We start from the raw sequence: 20,038 nt of genomic DNA on the forward strand, positions 1-20,038 counted from the left end.
AAAAAAAAAGATTTTTTTAATCACCCTAATACATATATATACAGTGGAACTKCCATATTCCCTAATTCGAACTTCAATAACACGAACTCTTGAATTAGCAATCGAAGAAAAATTTCCTTCCTTAACTCGAGGTCTCTCGAGTTTCCAATCCTCTGATTAACGGGTTGCACCTTAAAGTATTTCCCCGGCTTTGATTCTTGCAAGTTGCAAGAGTATAAAATGTTCGGTTGCACGCGAACTTCATTTTCTTACTCGTTGCTTGTTTTTTAATAGGCACTTTTTACTAGCTTACATTCATACATACATATTTATATATGTATATATATCTACATACTTATTTTCGAATTTATATACATACCCGGTTTCAAATGGACCAATTAGGTTGGGCTTATTTACATATGTATGTATATATGGTATGTAAGTATGCATGTGTATGCTCATTGAGGTGGTCCTTAAAAATTACTTTATCTGCGTTCTCAGTTACAAAAAGATACGTGAAGGCCTTTGTGCTGTGAGCAAAGTGTATATTCCCATTTTTTGCTTACAAAAATTAAAATTCTAAATCTTTTAGGTCCTACTTCATGTGATCTAAATTTTGAGACAATAAGAAAGGCAAATTAATTTTTGACAACTTTGTCCAAGAAGTTAAGATTTTGTAGAAAGAAATTAGAAATTTTTTTATTTAGGAGCACCATTATTTGTAAACTGAAAATCGAAACATACATACATACTTATGTATGAACGTGCCTATATCACTACTAATTTAAATGATAGGTATGTACTTCATATTCATATGTATATATATGCATGCATACACACATTTGTAGATATGTGAGTAGACACGTGCAGATAACTATGCATGGAAGTAAGTATATAATATGCAAACGAAATTCAAAGAAACGCCCCAGAAATTCCTTAAACACTTCTGAGAATTTATAAGTTGCAGAATAAAAAGAAAGGAATATATAGCACAAAGCGCCTCGAAAATTCTTAAGAAAGCTTAGACAATTTTTTTTATTTTCACAATAAAAGTGGTTTCTGAATTTTGAAAAGAATTACAATGAATATCTATTTTAAAGCTGAAACGAATCCAGCAGGTTGGGTTGCAGATCAACAACATCAATCATTAATTCAGTATCGTCGTTCTCCATTTGAGTTTCCATCAACACAATACGAATCGTACCAGGAAAATGGCACTAAATATCTTAAAAGTTTAAAACCGATATCAGATGCGCTTCAAGATGAGCTAAATGCATGCACAGGCGAGGTAATATAAAAAAAAAAAGTATTACTAATCGTGATTTTATAAATCGATCCATTTCAGATATTTCTTAGCGGCATACCGCCGGAAATTCCAGCAGAATCTATTGCCGAAATCGCTGCATTAATAGGTGAGATATATATACTGAGATACAAAGTAACCTTCTCTGGGAATTCAAGAGGCTTTGCTTATCTTCAATTCATAAATCCCACACTCATGCAGCTGGCTATAATTCGGTAAAAATTTGTTAATCTTCGTAATAAATATTCGACTAATGTCTTGAATTTATTGTAGCTTGCCGGCTCTTTTTCGACAACACTCATTACCCATGATTCGCGTTCGTCAATCACGAAACTCTTCAAAACTTTTACTGAAGAAAACTTATTGCATCTCGCCACAGAATGTTTATGAAATGTTACGTAACCTAATAGCTTTTGACAAATTAGTGGGACGCGAAATATTTCCCGGTTATTTCGAATATCAAATAATATTTAAATGCAATGAAGAAGCAGTTCATGCTCGACGTGATCTTTTGCGCACCATTTCTAAGTTTGGAAAAAATGCCATAGTGGTTTGGGATACTAGTAGTGAAGAAACGAATTATACAAAGGATTTCGTTAGGTGCGAAAACAAAGTGAAAGTAGAGACTGAATACCCTACTCTTCTCGTCCCACGAGGTTCTCAGTACTCTGAACCAAAGACCGCCGAAATTGGTTTCCTTGAATTCTAACTAAGATGGTAAAAAAAATGATAGTGTTATAAACTGAACGATTGGGTATATGCGTCCAATATTAAGTCGCAAATATAAGCATATTCATGTGCATACTTTTAAATTTATTTCTTATGAATTATTACTACTGTCGAGGAGCTTAATGAATAATCTTGTACGAATATTTTTTGTTTTAATAATAAATTGGTAAAATTTAATGAAATTTTAGTAATTTAAAACGACTACCCTCGGTGTATATATATATTAGTAAGAAAGTCTTACCTGAAGTTAGGTTAAGGATTTTACACCTGGTGAGTGAAAGTAGTAAAGCAGTTTTCTTGTTAATGCCTTCATGCTGACTATTAAAATCTATTAATTGAGTACGAATTTAAGGGTAGGCGCTGGACGAGCTACTTAGGATCTCTGCCTGAAAATTTAACACTGTGGTGGTATCGTGTTTACCTGATAGGGTTTGGGCACTAGTAAGGGTTTGAATTCATAAGATGAAATTAATTGAAGCTTAACTATTGTTTAGTTTCAATATTTGCCTAAAAATTAATTTCTATAAGCGTTCTGATTAAAAATATCTACGGTTAAGCCGTTCCCGGAAATTTGTCTTTTGGATACAGTGAGTCTAATGCATGAACACAGTGCTGTTTCGAAGAAGTCGGTATCCCATCGGGTAGCGCTCTTTTTGAGATACTGTAGTATAGTGGAATTATTGCACACAAGGTTATTTTTCATAATAACAGTTTACCCTTTTATGAAAATCTGTGTGGTTTTCTTACTGTTATCTCTTAAGAATTTGATTCATTTATGTTATTGGAACTTATCAAACTTTGTAGAACAATTGTGATTATCATTTAAGGTTATCTCAGGTTCTTAATTGAAATCAGATCATTCTATCTTGCAGCTATATCAAACATGCATATCTGCTCTATATCTTGGGGAGGAATTGTAGTCGTTACGTTAGTTATTTATGAAAAGTTTTGGATACACTTATGTAAGTCGAAACCTCACCAAACCAATTAATTGTTTTATTTCCTTTTCTGTTTTATGAATGGGACAATTATAATTGCTTCGATATTTTTAAGATCAGCTTAATAACTGCTGACATTCTTATATGGATGAGAAATTTAAAATACTTCACCTGTACTGATGACTACCGAAGTTTTCGAAATTGTTTATTGCTAAAATAAGAACCATAAAATTCGAAACTGAAATCGGCATTCAGCCAGAATGGTTCTCAAATTTCACTAAGTTCAAATTTCATGAATCAAATGTTAAAGTGTTCGAATTATGCTTCGTTGTTCTAATTTCGTAATTATTTCCAGCGCTTAAGACAAGAACCAAAATAAATTCGAAGTCACCACAGCAGAAATCGGTGTTCAGCCATTCTGAGCTGAAAAGGCAGGAACGTAGAACCAGAGCAGAGAACGTCTATCATAGAGAAGGTTCACGGCGCGGAAAAGTTACGATCTCCGCGCCGTGAACCTTCTCTATGATAGACGTTTTCTGACGTTATGCTGACCTAATCCTAATAAAATCAAAACAATTTGTATCACAAATTGAACATACTCCTGAAGATTTAGTCAAAAATAAAAAAGTACGATATTTGATATACGTGCTCTGATATCTCCAAGTTCGAATGCAGTCGGAACATGAACCAAGCGATGATGTGTTCGAATGTTGCTTCGCAATTTCATTTTCGTAATTACTTCCAGCGTTTCAGACAAGAACCAGAGAACGTAAAAGCAGAGAACGTTTATCCAGAGAACTTAAAACATAGAGAAGGTGCAAATTGAAATCTGTATAATGTTCGATTCGACGGTTAACAGAGCTGATAGAATTTGGGTAAGGAATTCGCCGTTCTCGCTGCTATTTAGCAGAATTGAGCACGTGCGTGGCAGAAATATGCGTAAAATGGCTGAGAATAAATAAAGAGAATAGCTTTGTTGAAAAATATAAATATAAAAGCATTCTCTGAGTGACATATGCATGCTTATATTGAATTATATGAACCATTGTCACATATGAGTGATTATTTCGTATCATTTTTAATTTTTTTTTTACAAAATCTCTCTACCTTTATTTTTTAATTTTTAAATAAATTAATATTTCAAACAAATTATATTTATTATGTCTACTCTTACAAAGTGAAGGTGCGCCAAATGAACTTTATTTCTTCAAAGAAAATTCGCATTATTTCGTTATCATTTCCATATTTGTACCAATAGAATTTCAATGGCATATACATACATATATTATTTCTTTGGCACATTTGTCTGTATGTTTGCGAAAGCAAATACGAGCCACATATGTACAAACAACCAATAATGGCCGCACAGATCTTTTGACATCTATGTTGTCACGTGCAACCAAGGCCGAAGCGCACGACAAGTGTCTTGCTGGTAKAAAATCGGAGTTGTGCCGAAAAAATAAAGTAATGGCCGCCGATTGTCACCGCTTCCCTTGCCGCTGTAACAGCTTCGCCAACAAACGTGCGTAAATATGTATGTATGTATACGTATGATCGTGAATATATATCGACGCAGATTTTTGCGAGAAGCACCAGAAAGTTGTGTAATTTATGATATGACACGGATAACCAATGGCAAAGCTCGCGCTTTTTGTTTTCATGTCAACGTGTCAGTCTGTCGAAGGACTGACGCGACGTCAAAGCGACACAGCATTGTGTTGTTGGTAGAAAATCCGAGATGTGCCGAAAGAATAAGCACACGATCGTCTATTGTCACCGCTTAACTTGTCGCTCTAATAGCTTTGCCAACAAACTAGCATAATTATGTAAGCATAGGTATAAGCTTGCAAACATATTGACGCAGATTTTTAATATTTTAGAATTGACAAATACTCGACAACAGCTATGTTGCCACTTTTCTCACTTCTTTTTTAGAACAAACACCAGAAAGATCTTCAATTTATGATTTTTAGCTTTTGCCGTCTTCGCGAAAAAACGCTTGAAGGCAAAGGCATGCTCCGGGAGATGTTACAGATGTTTTATGAATGAAGCGAGGTCGCTTGTGAAACTTGCGCTTGCGTTTATGAATGAAATCGTTTTTGTTGACAATTTACTACATTTGGGCTTCGCCAATTCGGCTGCCATATTGACTTGTGATGCTATTCTGCTATTTATACAATTGTTGTTTTTGTAGAACAAGGCTTAAATTTTTTGTTGGTGACATATTCACATGTGTACGCATATGTATGTTTGTATCCTTGTTAAAATATTTTTCCGTGGCTCGCAAAAATCAGCGTAGATATGTATGCAAGCTCATACATATGCATACATATTTACGCTAGTTTGTAGGCGAAGGTGACAATCGACGAATGGCCGTTTATTTTTTTCGGCATAGCTTGGATTTTCTCCCGTCAGCTTCGGCCATTATTTGACCGTGACAACGGAGATGCGAAAAGATGCGTGCGGCAGTAGTTATTATGAAAATATGTACATATGTATGTGGCTCGCATTTGCTTTCGTAAACATACAGACAAATGTGCCAAAGAAATAATATACTATGAGAGTCAAAAGTGAGTCAACACCTATGGAAAGTTTGGTTTTCGTATAATTACAAGCTCAAATTGAAAAACACATCAATTCTAATTATACAACCATAAAGGTTTATTCAATACTAAAAGAACAAGAGCAAAAAAACAACAACAAATAACGGTGTGATTTCTAAATACAGTTAAACTAAAACATGTCATACTTTACGCGTCAAAAGAGAGTCAACATTTCTGTTTAAAATTAATTTATTGGAAATACATTTCATATACATATATTTCAACAAGTTTTTGCATGCACATTGGTTGGTAAATTAAATTCGGCATTTGCCTTCTTCATTCGTAGTTGTTATTTAAAGTGAAACGGTCAGTCAGCTAAACAAATTAATATGTATATGTGACCTGGTCTACGAAAAGGGAGCTAACGTGCAAAAACTAGTTTTCTGGGAAACAGCTGTTAAAAATCTCATCTTCCATCCGAATCAACTTAAAAGTGAAAATCGATTTTTTGGATTTTTTGACACCTAAGCCCCCTTTCCGTAGACCAGGTCACATATATTAAATCATGAGAACCGAAATATCCTTGGAAACCAGGAAAATCATTATTGATTTAAAGAAGAACGGAAAATCTTTGCGACAAATTTCTAAAATTGTTGGAAGACATCCCACATCTATAAAAAAAAATCGTGGATAAATTTAAAAACCATAAGCAATTAGAAATTTTTAACCGATCAGGCCGACCAAAACGGCTCAATGAAAGGGAAGTAAGGCAAATAATATACAGTTAAAAATACAAAAACAAAGATTTTTCTTTCTGGAGCACTGTCCTTTTTAGTGACGAAAGTAAATTTGAGATTTTTGGTTCAGAAAAGCACAGAAAAGTCTGGCGAAAAAAGAACGCAGAATACAATGAACCAAATCTACAAACTACGGTAAAACATGGTGGAGGCTCGGTAATGGTCTGGGGATGTTTTGCAGCTTCCGGAGTTGGTGAACTTGCTTTTATTGAATCTACAATGAATGCGCGAGGTTACTTGGAGATATTAAAAAGCAATGTTGCTCCAAGCCTTGCTAAAATGGACTTGTCTAATTATTGGATCTTCCAAGAAGACAATGACCCCAAGCATACCTCACGCTTGGCGAAGGAATGGCTACTATATCGAACACCACAGCAGCTGGACCATCCCCCTCAATCCCCAGACCTAAGCCCGATTGAGCATATATGGGACTTTCTGGACCGGCAAATGCGAAAAAACAAAAACAAATCGAGTAAAGAGTCCCTTAAAGCTGTATTGCTGGAGGAGTGGAGAAAAATACCAGTGGAGTACACAAAAAAGCTGATAGAGTCGATGCCACGAAGCCAAGAAGAAGTAATTAAGGCTAAAGGAGGCCAAACCAAATACTAAATTGCATAAAAATATACATTTATTCTTTTATTTTAATTTTAAACAGAAGTGTTGACTCACTTTTGACGCGTAAAATATGACATGTTTTGGTTTAACTGTGTTTAGAAAATCACACCGTTTATTTGTTGTTGTTTTTTTGTTCTTGTTCTTTTAGTATTGAATAAACCTTTAAGCTTGTATAATTAGAATTGATGTGTTTTTCAATTTGAGCTTAATATACGTATCACCTAAAACTAATCGAGATAGATAGGGTTAGGGTTATATACATATATGTATATGTATATAAATCGTCACGAAGACGAGAGGAGTTCAAATCCAGGTGACTCTCTGTCCGTCTGTGCAAGCTGTAACACGAGTAAAAATTGAGATATCTTGATGAAACTTGGTATGCGCGTTCCTTGGCAAAAAAAATTACGAGTTCGTAATCGGCGTAATCGGACCACTTTGAAAAGGTACTAAAGCTATAAAAATTTAATTTGCCTAGCGTAAATATTATGAGAACTCCGCTCACTCCCTTATAACGGCACTGTTAAAATCTACTAAAAGCGCTTTAAATCAATAACTAAATACGCCAGAGACATTAAATTTTACCTCCAAGCTGGTATGAGAGGGATTTCTGGAAACCGTTATGAAAATTGGACGATGGGTGTGACACCGTCCACCTTTCGGTAAAATCACATACGTATGCATATCCGGACCCGACCAACCGATTTCGACTAAATTTACGTTGCATTCTTCTCATATTCCTATGTCACAGTGAGAAAATGTGCGAGCCGGAATGCAACCACGCCTACTTTTCATATGCCACAATTTTGAATTCAATTTGATTCTTTCACTAGGTATCGAATATGTAGCAGCATTTACAGTTGATTTTGGACCGAAAATAGACTCTATGTTTGAAATATAAATACAAATAATTGAAATTGAGATAGAACTTCAGGTGAGACAAGTTTCTTAATACCATCATCAAATTGTCATTGCTTAGTGCGTCGAGCTGTGTGTTATGGATCGTTTTCCTACTAGTACATCCATGTTACGAGCATTTTAACGTTAGTAAATAGCACTATAACTTAATTTATAATTGATACTTACTAAAATTAGTTCATTTGTCCAACAATTTTGAATTATGTGCAAATTCAACTTTAATTATTTTTAAAGGGAACAATGAAATAATGTTCAATTTGTTCTTAATATAAAAAGAACTAAAAATGAAATCACAAAATTATATACAAAATTTTTTCTTAATTAAAAAATAATAGTTTCCGAACTTCCCACATAAAATATTCATATTTGCAAAAAATTATTTCAACACAAGTTCATATCTTTTTATTCCTTATTAAAAATTTCATACTAGTTGATTTATGTGTGGGATTTTTAATAAGGAATTGTGTTACGCTTATGTATTTTCATCAATTGGGCTCGATGACGCATTGACCGCATCACTTTTTTTAGCATGTACATATCAATTTTGTCCCATTTTTGCCTGAAAGAATCCCCCACAGATCCTCAATCGGATTCAAATCTGGCTTAACGCAGGCCACTCCAGCAATACAATTTTCCGTGAGTTAAAGAACTTCTATGCTTCTTCGCTTAATGAATCGGGACATTGTCTTGATGAAAAATCCATTCAACACTCGTTTGCTTTTTGATTAAACTGCTGCCCATAAGATGATCAATCCCCCATCATGAACGGGTTTATGCCATGCTTCCCTTGGGCTTCTCAAAACACTATAATATTTATGAAAATCACCTGGACCTTCCAAATTAAATTTATTTTTGTCAGTGAAAACCACAAATTCTAATTCTTCGTCCCAAAATTTACACTACGTTACTTTAAACATGGTTCACGGAAGTGAGGAAAGCTCTTTGAGCGCCATTCACTTGAGAGTAGCCGAATCCTTTACATATGGCTCAAGTAGTTCATGACTTCCGGTCTTAGTTAAAGAACATCCGTTTGAAGTCGAGTATGAGAAAACGAAACATTCCTCTTCAGAGTTTTGCGCTGGGTTTGAGATCCGCCACATAAAAAACACTTCCAATGAAAAGAAGAAAACAGCCTCGGATGAGAGACCTCCTTTCGGAAGAGGACGTTGTGACCAAAAATGTTTTCTATGAGCGTTTGGAGCGCACCTATGGGAGCTGTTCCTGATCGATGTCAAAATCATGATTGGCGACTTTAACGTCAGTAAATTCAGCCTTCATGATGAAATATCCTCAAATGGGTTGTGGATGATCGACCGCGATGATCGAGCATAGGAAAATTCATTAAGATACCTGGCTGTTTTCTTCGTCCAGAAGTCACCAAACAGATCGATCATGTTGTGATAGACTGAGGATACGTCTCCAGTGTTTTAGATGTGCATATGCTCCGAAGTCCTAGCATTGACTCGGACCACTATCTTGTTGCAGCGAGGATACGCACCCGCCTTTGTGCAGCAAAAACTTGACGTCGAGAAGCTGTAACCACCAAAGGCAGCCGAACGATTTTCTACTTAACTTGCACTCCTGCTCTCTGAGAGCACTCTTCAACAACTCGGTATCAGGGAACTGTGTTACGGCATTTCAAACTCCAAAAAATGCGGCGGCTTACAGAAGGTTTCAAGACAGGAGCATACTCTTGTAGATCCCCAAAGGTGATCTAGTCACTAATGCCCAGATGGATTAAATTATGGATGAACACTTCTCCAGCCTACTGAATGGCGTTAACGCACAACGCCAGGAGAAGGCGAACCCGATTCCCCAATCGATGACGATGGAGCAGACGTTCCATTGCCCGACCAGGAAGAAGTTCGAATAGCAATTACCCGCCTRAAGAACAACAAAGCGGCGGGGGCCGATGGATTGCCGGCCGAGCTATTCAAACACGGCAGCGAAGAACTGATAAGGAGCATGCATCAGCTTCTTTGTAAAATATGGTCGGATAATATGTCCAACGATTGGAATTTAAGTGTGCTATGCCTAATTCGCAAAAAAGGAGACCCCACAATCTACGCCAACTACTATGGAATAAGCCTCCTCAACATTGCATATAAGGTTCTATCGAGCTTATTGCGTGAAAGATTAAAGCCCACCGTCAACAAACTGATTGGACCTTATCATTGTGGCTTTAGACCTGGAAAATCAACAACCGAGCAGCTACTCACCATGCGCCAAATCATGGAAAAGACCCATGAAAGGAGAATCGACACTCACCACCTCTTCGTCGATTTCAAAGCTGCTTTCGACAGTACGAAAAGGAGCTATCTTTATGCCGCGATGTCTGAATTTGGTATCCCCGCAAAACTAATACGGCTGTGTAAACTAACGTTGACCATCACCAAAAGCTCCGTCAGAATCGGGAAGGACCTCTCCGAGCCGTTCGATCCCAAACGAGGTTTCAGACAAGGCGACTCCCTATCGTGTGACTTCTTCAACCTGCTTCTGGAGAAAATAATTCAAGCTGCAGAATTAAATATAGAAGGTACAATCTTCTATAAGAGTGTACAGCTGCTGGCGTATGCCGATGATATTGATATCATCGGCCTCAACACACGCGCCGTTAGTTCTGCTTTCTCCAGACTGGACAAGGAAGCAAMACAAATGGGTCTGGCAGTGAATTAGGGCAAAACGAAATATCTCCTGTCATCAAACAAACAGTCGTCGTACTCGCGACTAGGCTCTCACGTCACTGTTGACAGTCATAACTTTGAAATCGTAGATAAGATATCTGCTATATGACGCAGAGGATTGGACGACGACTGATGAGTCGACGTTGCGAGTTTTCGAGAGAAAAGTTCTGCGAAATATTTATGATCCTTTGCGCGTTGGCCATGGCGAATATCGCATTCGATGGAACGATGAGATATACGACGACATTGACATAGTTCAGCGAATTTAAAGACAGCGGCTACGACACTCCAGCTCTGAAAGTATTCCATGCAGTACCCGCCCGGGGAAGCAGAGGAAGAGGAAGACCTCCACTCCGTTGGAAGGACCAAGTGAAGAAGGTCCTGGCTTCACTTGGAATATCTAATTGGCGCCACGTAGCGAAAAGAAGAAACGACTGGCGCGCAGTTGTTAACTCAGTTATAATCGCGTAAGCGGTGCTACGCCAATCAAGAAGAAGAAGAAGAAGAAGTAAGACGCTGGAAACGATTTCTTTATTTTTTAAAGTAACCCTGGGTACCATATCAAATGCTTGTTTAACATCTAAAAAGACCCCTGCGTAGTATTGTTTACATTCGGAAGCACTCGTGACAATTTTAATAATTCGATGACATTGCTCAGGAGTTCCATGCCCCCTTCTAAACCCAAACTGGTGTTCAGGTAATATGTTTTGGTCCTATAAAACAGGTAACATTCTCTTTAAAAATATCTTTTCAAATATCTTAGAGAAGGTCACCAGTAAACTAATTGGATGGTATGAAGAAGGGCAGTGCTCCGGTTTATTGGGTTTTGGAATCATTATTATTTCAGTGCATTTGCATTGACTTGGATAGTGGTCGAGTCTGAGCATAGCATTGTAGATGTAAGTAAGTAATCTGATACATTTCTGGGGCAGGTGTCTACAAGTAAGACCATAAATTTTATCCAAACCAGGCGATTTTTTAAGTTTAATCTTCTTTATCTCAGTCGTTACTTCCTTGATAGAAATTCTTCGAATAGGCAGGCCCATCTGGCAAGGCGATTCTAGGAAGTTTTGCACTTCAATAGTGTTTTTATTATCTGGAATTACGTTTGGTCTAAAAACTGAATGTAAATGATAAGCAAAAGCTTCGGTTTTCTCTTGATTATCTCTGCACTTGTGACCATAGCTATTTTCTATAATCGTGTTTCCCCTAGTGGGTCTCTTTAGATATTTGGTTGCCTTCCCCAGGTTATGTTCAGGGTTGTTTGGATGGGGATCTAAATTCCTTAGGTACTCTGATGTTTCTTGATCTTTTATTTCTCGCAGTTTGGACTTCAAATCATTGGTTGTCTTGTTCAAAATTCTTTTGTCAAGAGAACTCCGCACAATTTGCCATCTTTTCCTGAGTAGTCTTTTCTCTTTTATTAGCCGTCTTAATTCAAGGGGAAGAAATGGTTTTTTAACTTCGGTAACACTTGATTGCGAAGTGAAAAGAAATCCCGCTTCATGAATAGTATTTGTAAGATTGAAAATCTGCTAAGTCAATCTCACCTCCAGATTTTAAGGGCATATCTAAACTAGTTCGATTCACAAGCCAGTTTCTAAATGCTGCTATATCCGCATTTTGCGTAATAATATTGTATGGTTTTTTCATACTTGACACAGTAGTCCCAAAAGTTACATTTACTGGTGAATGATCAGAGTTTATATCAAAGCTCTCCTTAATGTGGATTTGGTGTTGTGATATATCTTTGTACACAACAAAATCTAACAGGTCCGGTCTTTTTCGAGGGTCACTAGGCCAGAATGTAGGCTTTCCGGTAGAAACAGTTGAGTAGTTGAACTTTGTTGTACATTTAAATAGCTCAGTTCCTTTGGGGTTACTCAGTCTAGTCTACATGTAGGCTTTCCGGTAGAAACAGTTGAGTAGTTGAACTTTGTTGTACATTTAAATAGCTCAGTTCCTTTGGGGTTACTCAGTCTAGATCCCCTCTAAGGATGCTTAGCGTTATAGTCCCCTCCAGTAATAAAGTGGCTACCGAGGCTTTGAAAGAATATTTTATAGTTATCTGATTTAAACGCGAACCGTGGAGGTAGGTAAACCGCTGCTATAGATATATCAATATGCATACACTTAATTTGAATAGCTACAGCTTGTATATTTACTAAATTCCCGTTATCAAGTTTTTTAAGAGTGTTTTTAACAATTACTGCTGCACCTCCATGTGCCTTATCAGACGGATGGTTAGCATTTATGACGTCATACCCTTTTATATTATATATATATGTATATGATTTTCTAGTAAAGTGAAATTAGCATTATGTCAATGTTATGAGATTTTAGGAATAAATTTATTTCATTATAGTGATCTGAAAGTCCATTAGCATTCCATATGACTATACGAATATCTACATACATAATTTATTTACAAGGAGCATTATCGTATTAAGTAAATTTCTTATTTGCTCAGCTTGTTTTTCTAAAAGTTTTTCAATTCTTGACAATGCATCGCCTTGATTCTTTACATTATCATTTCCCACTACCTGAGCATAAGTTGGCTGCTTGTTGTTGAGGTTTAAGTTATTTAATTGACTACTTGGCTTTATGAAGTTTGGCTGGCTACAATTGGACCGGCTATTTTGAGATTGGCTCTTATCCAATACATTGGTAGCGGACTTTGTGTTGGACATAATTTTTTGATAAATTATGCATAATTTATATCTAGCTCAAGATCTAAGAAAAACATATTTAGAGGCTCCTTAGTAATGCGACTTTTTATGTTATTAACACCTCAAACAGCATGCCCAAGCAGCTCAGCCTCTTCTTTAATTGTTTCCAATARCGTAGTGTAATGAAGATTTTTGATTACTACAAGAAAGGCTCTGTCTTGCTTTAGTTGAAACGTATGAAATTTAATATTATATTTTCTCATCACTTTGATGAGTTCTCTATATTTATCGACCGTCTTAACCATGATTCTTACATTACCATCACGTTGTGATTTATAGCTGAATTCTTTGACATTAATTTTAGTTTTAAGATAACTTAATAGACCACTAATTTCACAGACGTCGCCTATAAAAATTGGTGGGGGTTTTGGAGTTTCCAGTATTTCACTTCTCTCACGCTCTTGTTCAACTGCATTTTTATCATTAGTTATATTATTATTATCAGAGTTTGTATTCTTCATGAATGTTTCTCCATCATCGTTATTTAAAATATTGAGTTGGTTAACAGTGCCGGTTGTTTTCTAGTCACATTTGGTGAATTCTGCATTGATCTTTTCGCTGGTCGTTTTCTTACTTTTTGCCATACCATAACGGCATCATCATCGTCGTCATTCATGATGTTGCACTTTCCAGCGACCGCAATGCAGGTTAATTATTATTGTAGTTATTTTTTTTAGCGAACAAACAGAAGTAAAATTGTTTTTTTTTTCTTTTTTAGGAAATGCGATAGATTATTTATTTTGTCACTAAGCACGAGGCAGACTAAATATCAAATGAAATTAAAAATTCTGGAGTGGTTGTAGTTCAATTTTCGCATATAGTGTGAAGAGCATGTCACATACATATCCGATTTCACCTAAAATAGGGCGGCCCACTGTCTCGGTTTCGTTTTTTTTTTGGTGATACAAAAGCTTTTACTAACAACCGATAGCTAAACAAAGTATTATATAGTACTTACCCAAAGTAGATATTATCTTGTAACAATCTTCTTAATATTTCAAAATTCCAGTATGCTCTTATATTCACTTCATTATTATTAAAATAATAATCTTATCAATTCAATTTCATTAACCTAATATCTGTTCTATACTAAGTATATATTAACATATAGTTGTTTGTGTAAATATTATTTGTTTTTACTGATGTTGAGGTTGTTAATTGTTGTTTGTTTTGTTTATTTGTTATATCAATTTCAAAGTATGTATGCGCTTTTTCTCTGCTGTGGATGCATTAGTTTAAAAAATAATATAGTGTTTTAATTTTTTTTCTTAAAAAAATTAAGCTTTTTTTCTGATAAGAAAGCGAGTGGCAAGTGAATATTTAGATGGTAATTTCAGTAATTTCACTCAATTGTCATTTGCAACTATATTTATAATATTATATATATATGTATATAATATAAATATATACATATATAATTTAATATACTATATATAGTAGAAGGCATTGAATCAAAAGCAATTATATTCCGACAGGAATAGTTTGTCTTTTATCCCAAAACATTCAGTTATTGCATGAATTATTTCTCAATAGTCTTATTAAAATTGTATAATAAACTCTACAAATGAAAAATTACTTTATTCTCAAAATCAACCAAATATACATACGCTTTCAAATATTGAACGATATCTACATATGTATGTATGTGTTAAAAATATTGAATAGTAATTAATGCAGTGTCTTGAGGAAAGTTTATTAAAAATATGTTTGACTTGGAAGGCAAAGTCATAGTTGAAAATAAAGTACAGTTGGAAGTTCGCAATAGACTTTTACAGAACATTAGAAATTATCTCACTATGATGCTAATTTACTTAAAAGTATATTTTCCTCCGACTATGACAAAAAAAAAAAATTATGGGTTAGAGCAGAAATTAAAATATTCCAGAATATATGAAAAGTTGAATATTTTTATCCTTTAGGCGACTGTTATAATTATCTTTTCATCCTATTCGCATTCAGTGCTTTTATTTAAGTTAAATGTTTTAAGTTATGATGAGAATTTCAGTTTTATATTATTGTTTCTCCAACAAAATGCATAAATACAGAAAGTGTTGTATATACGCGATGAAATCTTAGCGACTAGTAATGCAGTGCGCTTGAGGTCCGATTATGAAAGATCTGAAAAAAATATATAAAAGAATATAATTAATGACTGTATTATTTAGACATAATTAAAAACGTCAGCGATTCATTACTTATTTAAATAACATACAGCTGGAAACAAAAAATTAAAAATAAATTAATCCAGCAAACGAAAAAAATTATCTGTCGCGACAAAAAAAGAATGTTGAATAAAATATTTGTTGGTTCACTCCAATATTTGATAAACATTTGTGGTATAACGACTTTCAAACGATTGTTTTCATTTGTGTTTTCAAATAATTATATTATACACTAGAAAGAGTAATAAATTAAAATCGAGGTAATCCACACAGGTCTCGACTTATGTTTATAATGAATATTGTTGTAACGAATATTTAGCTTACAATAAAAATCTTAAGTAGGGTGTGGTGTTCCGAATGGGGCACTCGCCAACAATTATTCCTTACTTTAAATATTCACCAAAAAAATACTGATGAATGTGAACAAAATAAATTTAACCACAGAAAAGTAGCAATATAGATCCGATCCTGGCTTTAAATACATTAGTCTACGAATTCATAATGTATATACGCGTTGCAAGAATATGACTAGTAAAACAAAAAATATAATAAACAATTTTATTGTTCACTATCAGATACTAAAGTATTTAATTTTGAATGGATATATAAATGGAAATTTCTACTCACAGCTTGGTGTGGCTTCATAGCGCCTTTGTATCTGATCGTAAGTGAATTTTACGAAAGCATCATACTGTTCGGCGAGCTTTGTAGTCAGCACAGCATTATAATTTTCACGTATCTCGTCTTCTCTCTCCTTAAGCATACGTTCGCATATTAATTGAACTTGCTTGAATGTAAAAAGCGCTTTCTCTGGATTACGCACCAAACTCGGTGGGGTGTCAGGACGACGTGGACTATCGGCACCCATTTCGGAACCGCTCGATTCTGAGTCCTGTTGCATACCATCTACGTTAGACGATGGGAATTGAAGACGTTTACAACGATGCAGTCGTTTAATTTCATCACGGATATCCTGAGCAATTTTATCTAAAAAAAAATACCCTCATAAATTGAAAGAATATTTCTAATATAATCTCAGTTTGCTATTATTAATTTAATTATTGTACAATGGTTCATGTTCTATAAGAAATCTTAAAATATCAAATATAAATGACATATTTTATATATTATACTTACCTGGTGATATCTTAGTTAAATTGGTCTCTGTGAATGGATTAGGCTGTGGTTCTTTGGAAATACGACTTCCACTAGGACTCTGCACATTGTCATATAAAGTAGATGCTACAGATGAGCGTGATGGGGATGATCCATTTCCGGTTGTTTGCCCAAGAGGATTGCAACGTCTACGTTTTGTAGGACGCTGATTTAGTGCTTCCCAGTCTAATGTTCGCTTAAGTGTTGCACAAGCCATTTTTACTGACAATTGTTTGCTCGAGAGCGTAGACTTTCACTTTTCAAATTTATTCTGTATAGAAGTTAATATGCCACAGATGATAAAACTAAACAAAGATATGGAAATTTTTACTAGTTTATTTCTATTTTATATATATTAAGAGGTTTTAAAATAACTGAGAAAAAATCCTTATACATTTTACAAATCGTCACTATGTGAGGAATACAGGCTTGTATAGAAAACTTATAAGCAGGTAGCTAAAATTGTAAAAACACCTGGCAATTTGTATGTATATATTTATATACACACAATTGAATATACATATAAATATATATGTATATATATAAGAGAAATATATGTATATGTAAAGGTATTTGTGGTGGTGGATCTTTTACGTTCAATATTTATTGTGATATTTGCATCGTGAGGATTGAGGGAAAATGCTACCGTTCAATATTAATTGCGTCAATAGTTTTGGTTTATTTACAAAAAAGTCGCAAGTAAACTAAAGGAAAGCGAAAATTAAAATATATTAAAAAATTAAAATATAAGAAGTTTCGGAAAAATGGTAACGAGTTGCAGTATTTCTCATGTAAAGGCAGTAAACATACCTCAAATAATTTTAACGAATGCTACGTAGCACAATTCTGAGACCTATACAGTTTTTTTTTTAAACTCTAAAAATAGGTGAAAAATATCTCGACTCGGACAGTATTTTTCAACTGAACTAAACTGGAATTTTTCCATCCAAATCGTGTGAAAACTCAACAGTCAATTTAAAACAGCTAATCACATAGTTTTGTGTATAATTATCGGAATATTAATATTTTATTATATTGACATCAAAATAAAAGTATATCAATCAATTACTGAAAAAAAGCAAAATATCAGGATTTTGTAACCCTTTCTTCCTGTTTAATTTGGTGTAAGCATTCTTCCGTATTTCTTTTGGCTCGCTTGAAAATCATGTAGATATAGTAACTTCTATTATTTATGAGATTACCGGTTATTTATTTTGTAAATTAATAGAATATACAAAAAGTCAAATATTGAATGTAAAATTAAATATAAATTAAAAAATGACATGCTTAAAATATTTAAATTTCAACCCCGAATTCCTATTCTGAAGAATATGCTTAAGCCTATTGATTTAAAAAACTTCGCAATTTTGCCTTGGATACTAAATAATAGGGTTAATTTTAGAATAGCATCCTCCCGATTTCGGGGTTAAAATGGATATGTACGAATAATCCTCCAGATCAAGAAAATATATATAAATAGTTGCCGTTGTTTATGGTTTTTGAGATATTTGCATTTAAAGTTTAAAAATTCAACTATTTAAAAAACCTGTTTCTCCGAGTTAAAATAAATTTTACACCTAAATTTTTAACATTTATATCCACTGACACTTCACTAATATGTTTCTAACCACTTATTTTATAATATATAGTGTAAAAATAACTTTTATTCAATATTTAACTTTTGTTCAATTATTTTTGTTCACACAAGAACAAAATAATCAGTGTTACCTTACGTTTATATTTCACAGAAGAACCAACAGAAATAAAGAAAGCAAATAATACCCCAATGACAGGAAATAAATAACACATTAGTCTTTCGCATAGAATTCCTTTCTGCACTGGCGTCCCTCTGCCGCGCTTTAAAAAATAACTCTCGTCGGACCAACACCTGGGCATGATCAGTTCTTTCGCGTTGAACTCCTTTCTGCACTTTCGGACTTCGGCCGCGCCTCACAAAAAATAACCCTGGCCGATCCAACTCCCGGATTTATCAAGATAGTAAAAATTCTGAAAGATTTTACATTACTCATTACACGATAATGAATTTTGTTATGACGTCATAATCACTCTGTTGTCTTATTTTTATTCCATTAGAAAATATGGTAACACGAATTTTTTGCTTGTATGCAACCATTTTCTTATTGTATGAATAAGTGGATTTCAACTAAAGTTTAATATGGAATTAAAATTGTTTTTACACTATTTCATAAAAAATAAATAGTTAGAAAAGAATAAGTGAAGTGTTGGTGGATATAAAAGTTAAAAATTGAAGTGTAAAATTCATTTTAAATCGGAGGAATACGCGTTTTAAATAGTTGTATTTTTTAGCTGTAAATGCAAACCATAAGTCAGTGGCAATTATTTATATATTTTTTCTTCATCTGGAGGACTTCCTCTATCCGTAAATGTACCAGCCATAAAATCTGTACACTATACAGGTTCTAAAGCTGATTTTAAATTATAATGCTTTGATAAATAGTTCTAAACTACTCATATTTGTTCTATGTATTCAGAGAGGTTGGACACAAGTTTTATAAACTTGTAAATATGGTAAAAGTTAAAAGCAAAAGTGTAAAATTCATTATAAATAAAAGAAACACGCATTTTAAATATTTTAATTTTTAACTTTTAATGCAAATATCTCGAAACCCGTAAGTCAACGGTAACCATATGTATATATATTCTTAATCTGGAGAACTTCGTCTACCTGGACATACCTATTTTAACCCCGATGTCAGGGGATGCTATTCCAAAATTTGCCAATTTTTTTTTCCCACATGAACAATTTTTACTCTTGGGTAGATATGTAGATAAACGGGGCTTTTTAATCAAAAAAACCTAACCACAATAAATCTAAATATACATACACATATTTACACGATTAACGAGTACTCATACACAATAAATTTATGAAAGGAATCCACAACGTAGAATATCCTAAAATAAATGGCTGCAAATCCTACAATTCACTCACCAATGCAAGAAGTGTGTTTTTTTCTACTTATCTTCATTCAGAGCACAAAATTGTCACAAATTATAAATATCGAAAACTCGATTTTTATTCGACAAAAATATACTTCAGAGACCACTATAATCCAGAAAATTCAAATCATTAACATATTTTTATAATGATACACTTGCCTATGAATATTAGATATGATAAACTCTTTAAAATTTTGTAGCAATTTTCAACACAATGAAAATTGGTAATTGGTGACGATGTCCGACGTCTAATTTCGATTTGCTGTTTAAGTATAATTCACGAACAACTCACATTAATCTACAAGGTTGTAATCAAGAATATATTTATACTGGGTTTAAACTGTCAATTAAATATTTTTATTTTATATACAATAAACGCTTTCTCAGTTTGCACAAACTACATCGTTGGTTGCATACGTTCAACATCGAACAAAAATATCAATAAGCATATTTTATTTGAACAGCATGTTAAGCTATTAGCTTGTTTTATGTCAACTTATTTAT

At 34.1% G+C, this 20,038-nt stretch overlaps 2 protein-coding genes across 4 annotated transcripts; one reads left to right on the forward strand and one right to left on the reverse strand.

Annotated features, from left to right (window-relative positions):
- The first annotated feature begins 971 nt into the window (after positions 1-971).
- LOC108969772 lies at positions 972-2,143 on the forward strand. Its single transcript, XM_018934691.1, has 3 exons — positions 972-1,267; positions 1,325-1,497; positions 1,556-2,143. The coding sequence occupies exons 1-3, from the start codon at positions 1,061-1,063 to the stop codon at positions 1,989-1,991; spliced, it is 816 nt and encodes a 271-aa protein (XP_018790236.1). The 5' UTR covers positions 972-1,060; the 3' UTR covers positions 1,992-2,143.
- Positions 2,144-14,246: 12,103 nt separating this feature from the next.
- Positions 14,247-19,824, reverse strand: LOC108969795 (akirin). Of its 3 annotated transcripts, none has more exons than XM_018934723.1 (4): positions 19,694-19,824; positions 16,535-16,823; positions 16,025-16,384; positions 14,247-15,353 (listed from the first exon to the last, which is right to left on the reverse strand). In XM_018934723.1, the coding sequence occupies exons 2-4, from the start codon at positions 16,767-16,769 to the stop codon at positions 15,343-15,345; spliced, it is 606 nt and encodes a 201-aa protein (XP_018790268.1). In that variant the 5' UTR covers positions 16,770-16,823; positions 19,694-19,824; the 3' UTR covers positions 14,247-15,342. The 3 variants fall into 3 exon arrangements, with proteins under 3 accessions (XP_018790268.1, XP_018790269.1, XP_018790267.1); XM_018934724.1 differs by lacking the exon at positions 19,694-19,824 and adding an exon at positions 19,527-19,680; XM_018934722.1 differs by lacking the exon at positions 19,694-19,824 and adding an exon at positions 19,527-19,680 and having other exon boundaries at positions 16,535-16,857.
- Positions 19,825-20,038: the final 214 nt, after the last annotated feature.

Source organism: Bactrocera latifrons, unplaced genomic scaffold (genome assembly GCF_001853355.1).
Source record: "Bactrocera latifrons isolate USDA-ARS-PBARC rearing strain unplaced genomic scaffold, ASM185335v1 scaffold_265, whole genome shotgun sequence".
In the NCBI taxonomy this organism is placed as follows: domain Eukaryota; kingdom Metazoa; phylum Arthropoda; class Insecta; order Diptera; family Tephritidae; genus Bactrocera; species Bactrocera latifrons.

Coding starts and splice junctions, on each gene's coding strand:
- LOC108969772 (XM_018934691.1), top strand. CDS start 1,061: ATGAATATCTATTTTAAAGCTGAAACGAATCCAGCAGGTTGGGTTGCA. Junction 1,268..1,324: donor TAAATGCATGCACAGGCGAG/GTAATATAAAAA, acceptor GATCCATTTCAG/ATATTTCTTAGCGGCATACC. Junction 1,498..1,555: donor ATGCAGCTGGCTATAATTCG/GTAAAAATTTGT, acceptor AATTTATTGTAG/CTTGCCGGCTCTTTTTCGAC.
- LOC108969795 (XM_018934723.1), bottom strand. CDS start 16,769: ATGGCTTGTGCAACACTTAAGCGAACATTAGACTGGGAAGCACTAAAT. Junction 16,385..16,534: donor TTTAACTAAGATATCACCAG/GTAAGTATAATA, acceptor ATTTTTTTTTAG/ATAAAATTGCTCAGGATATC.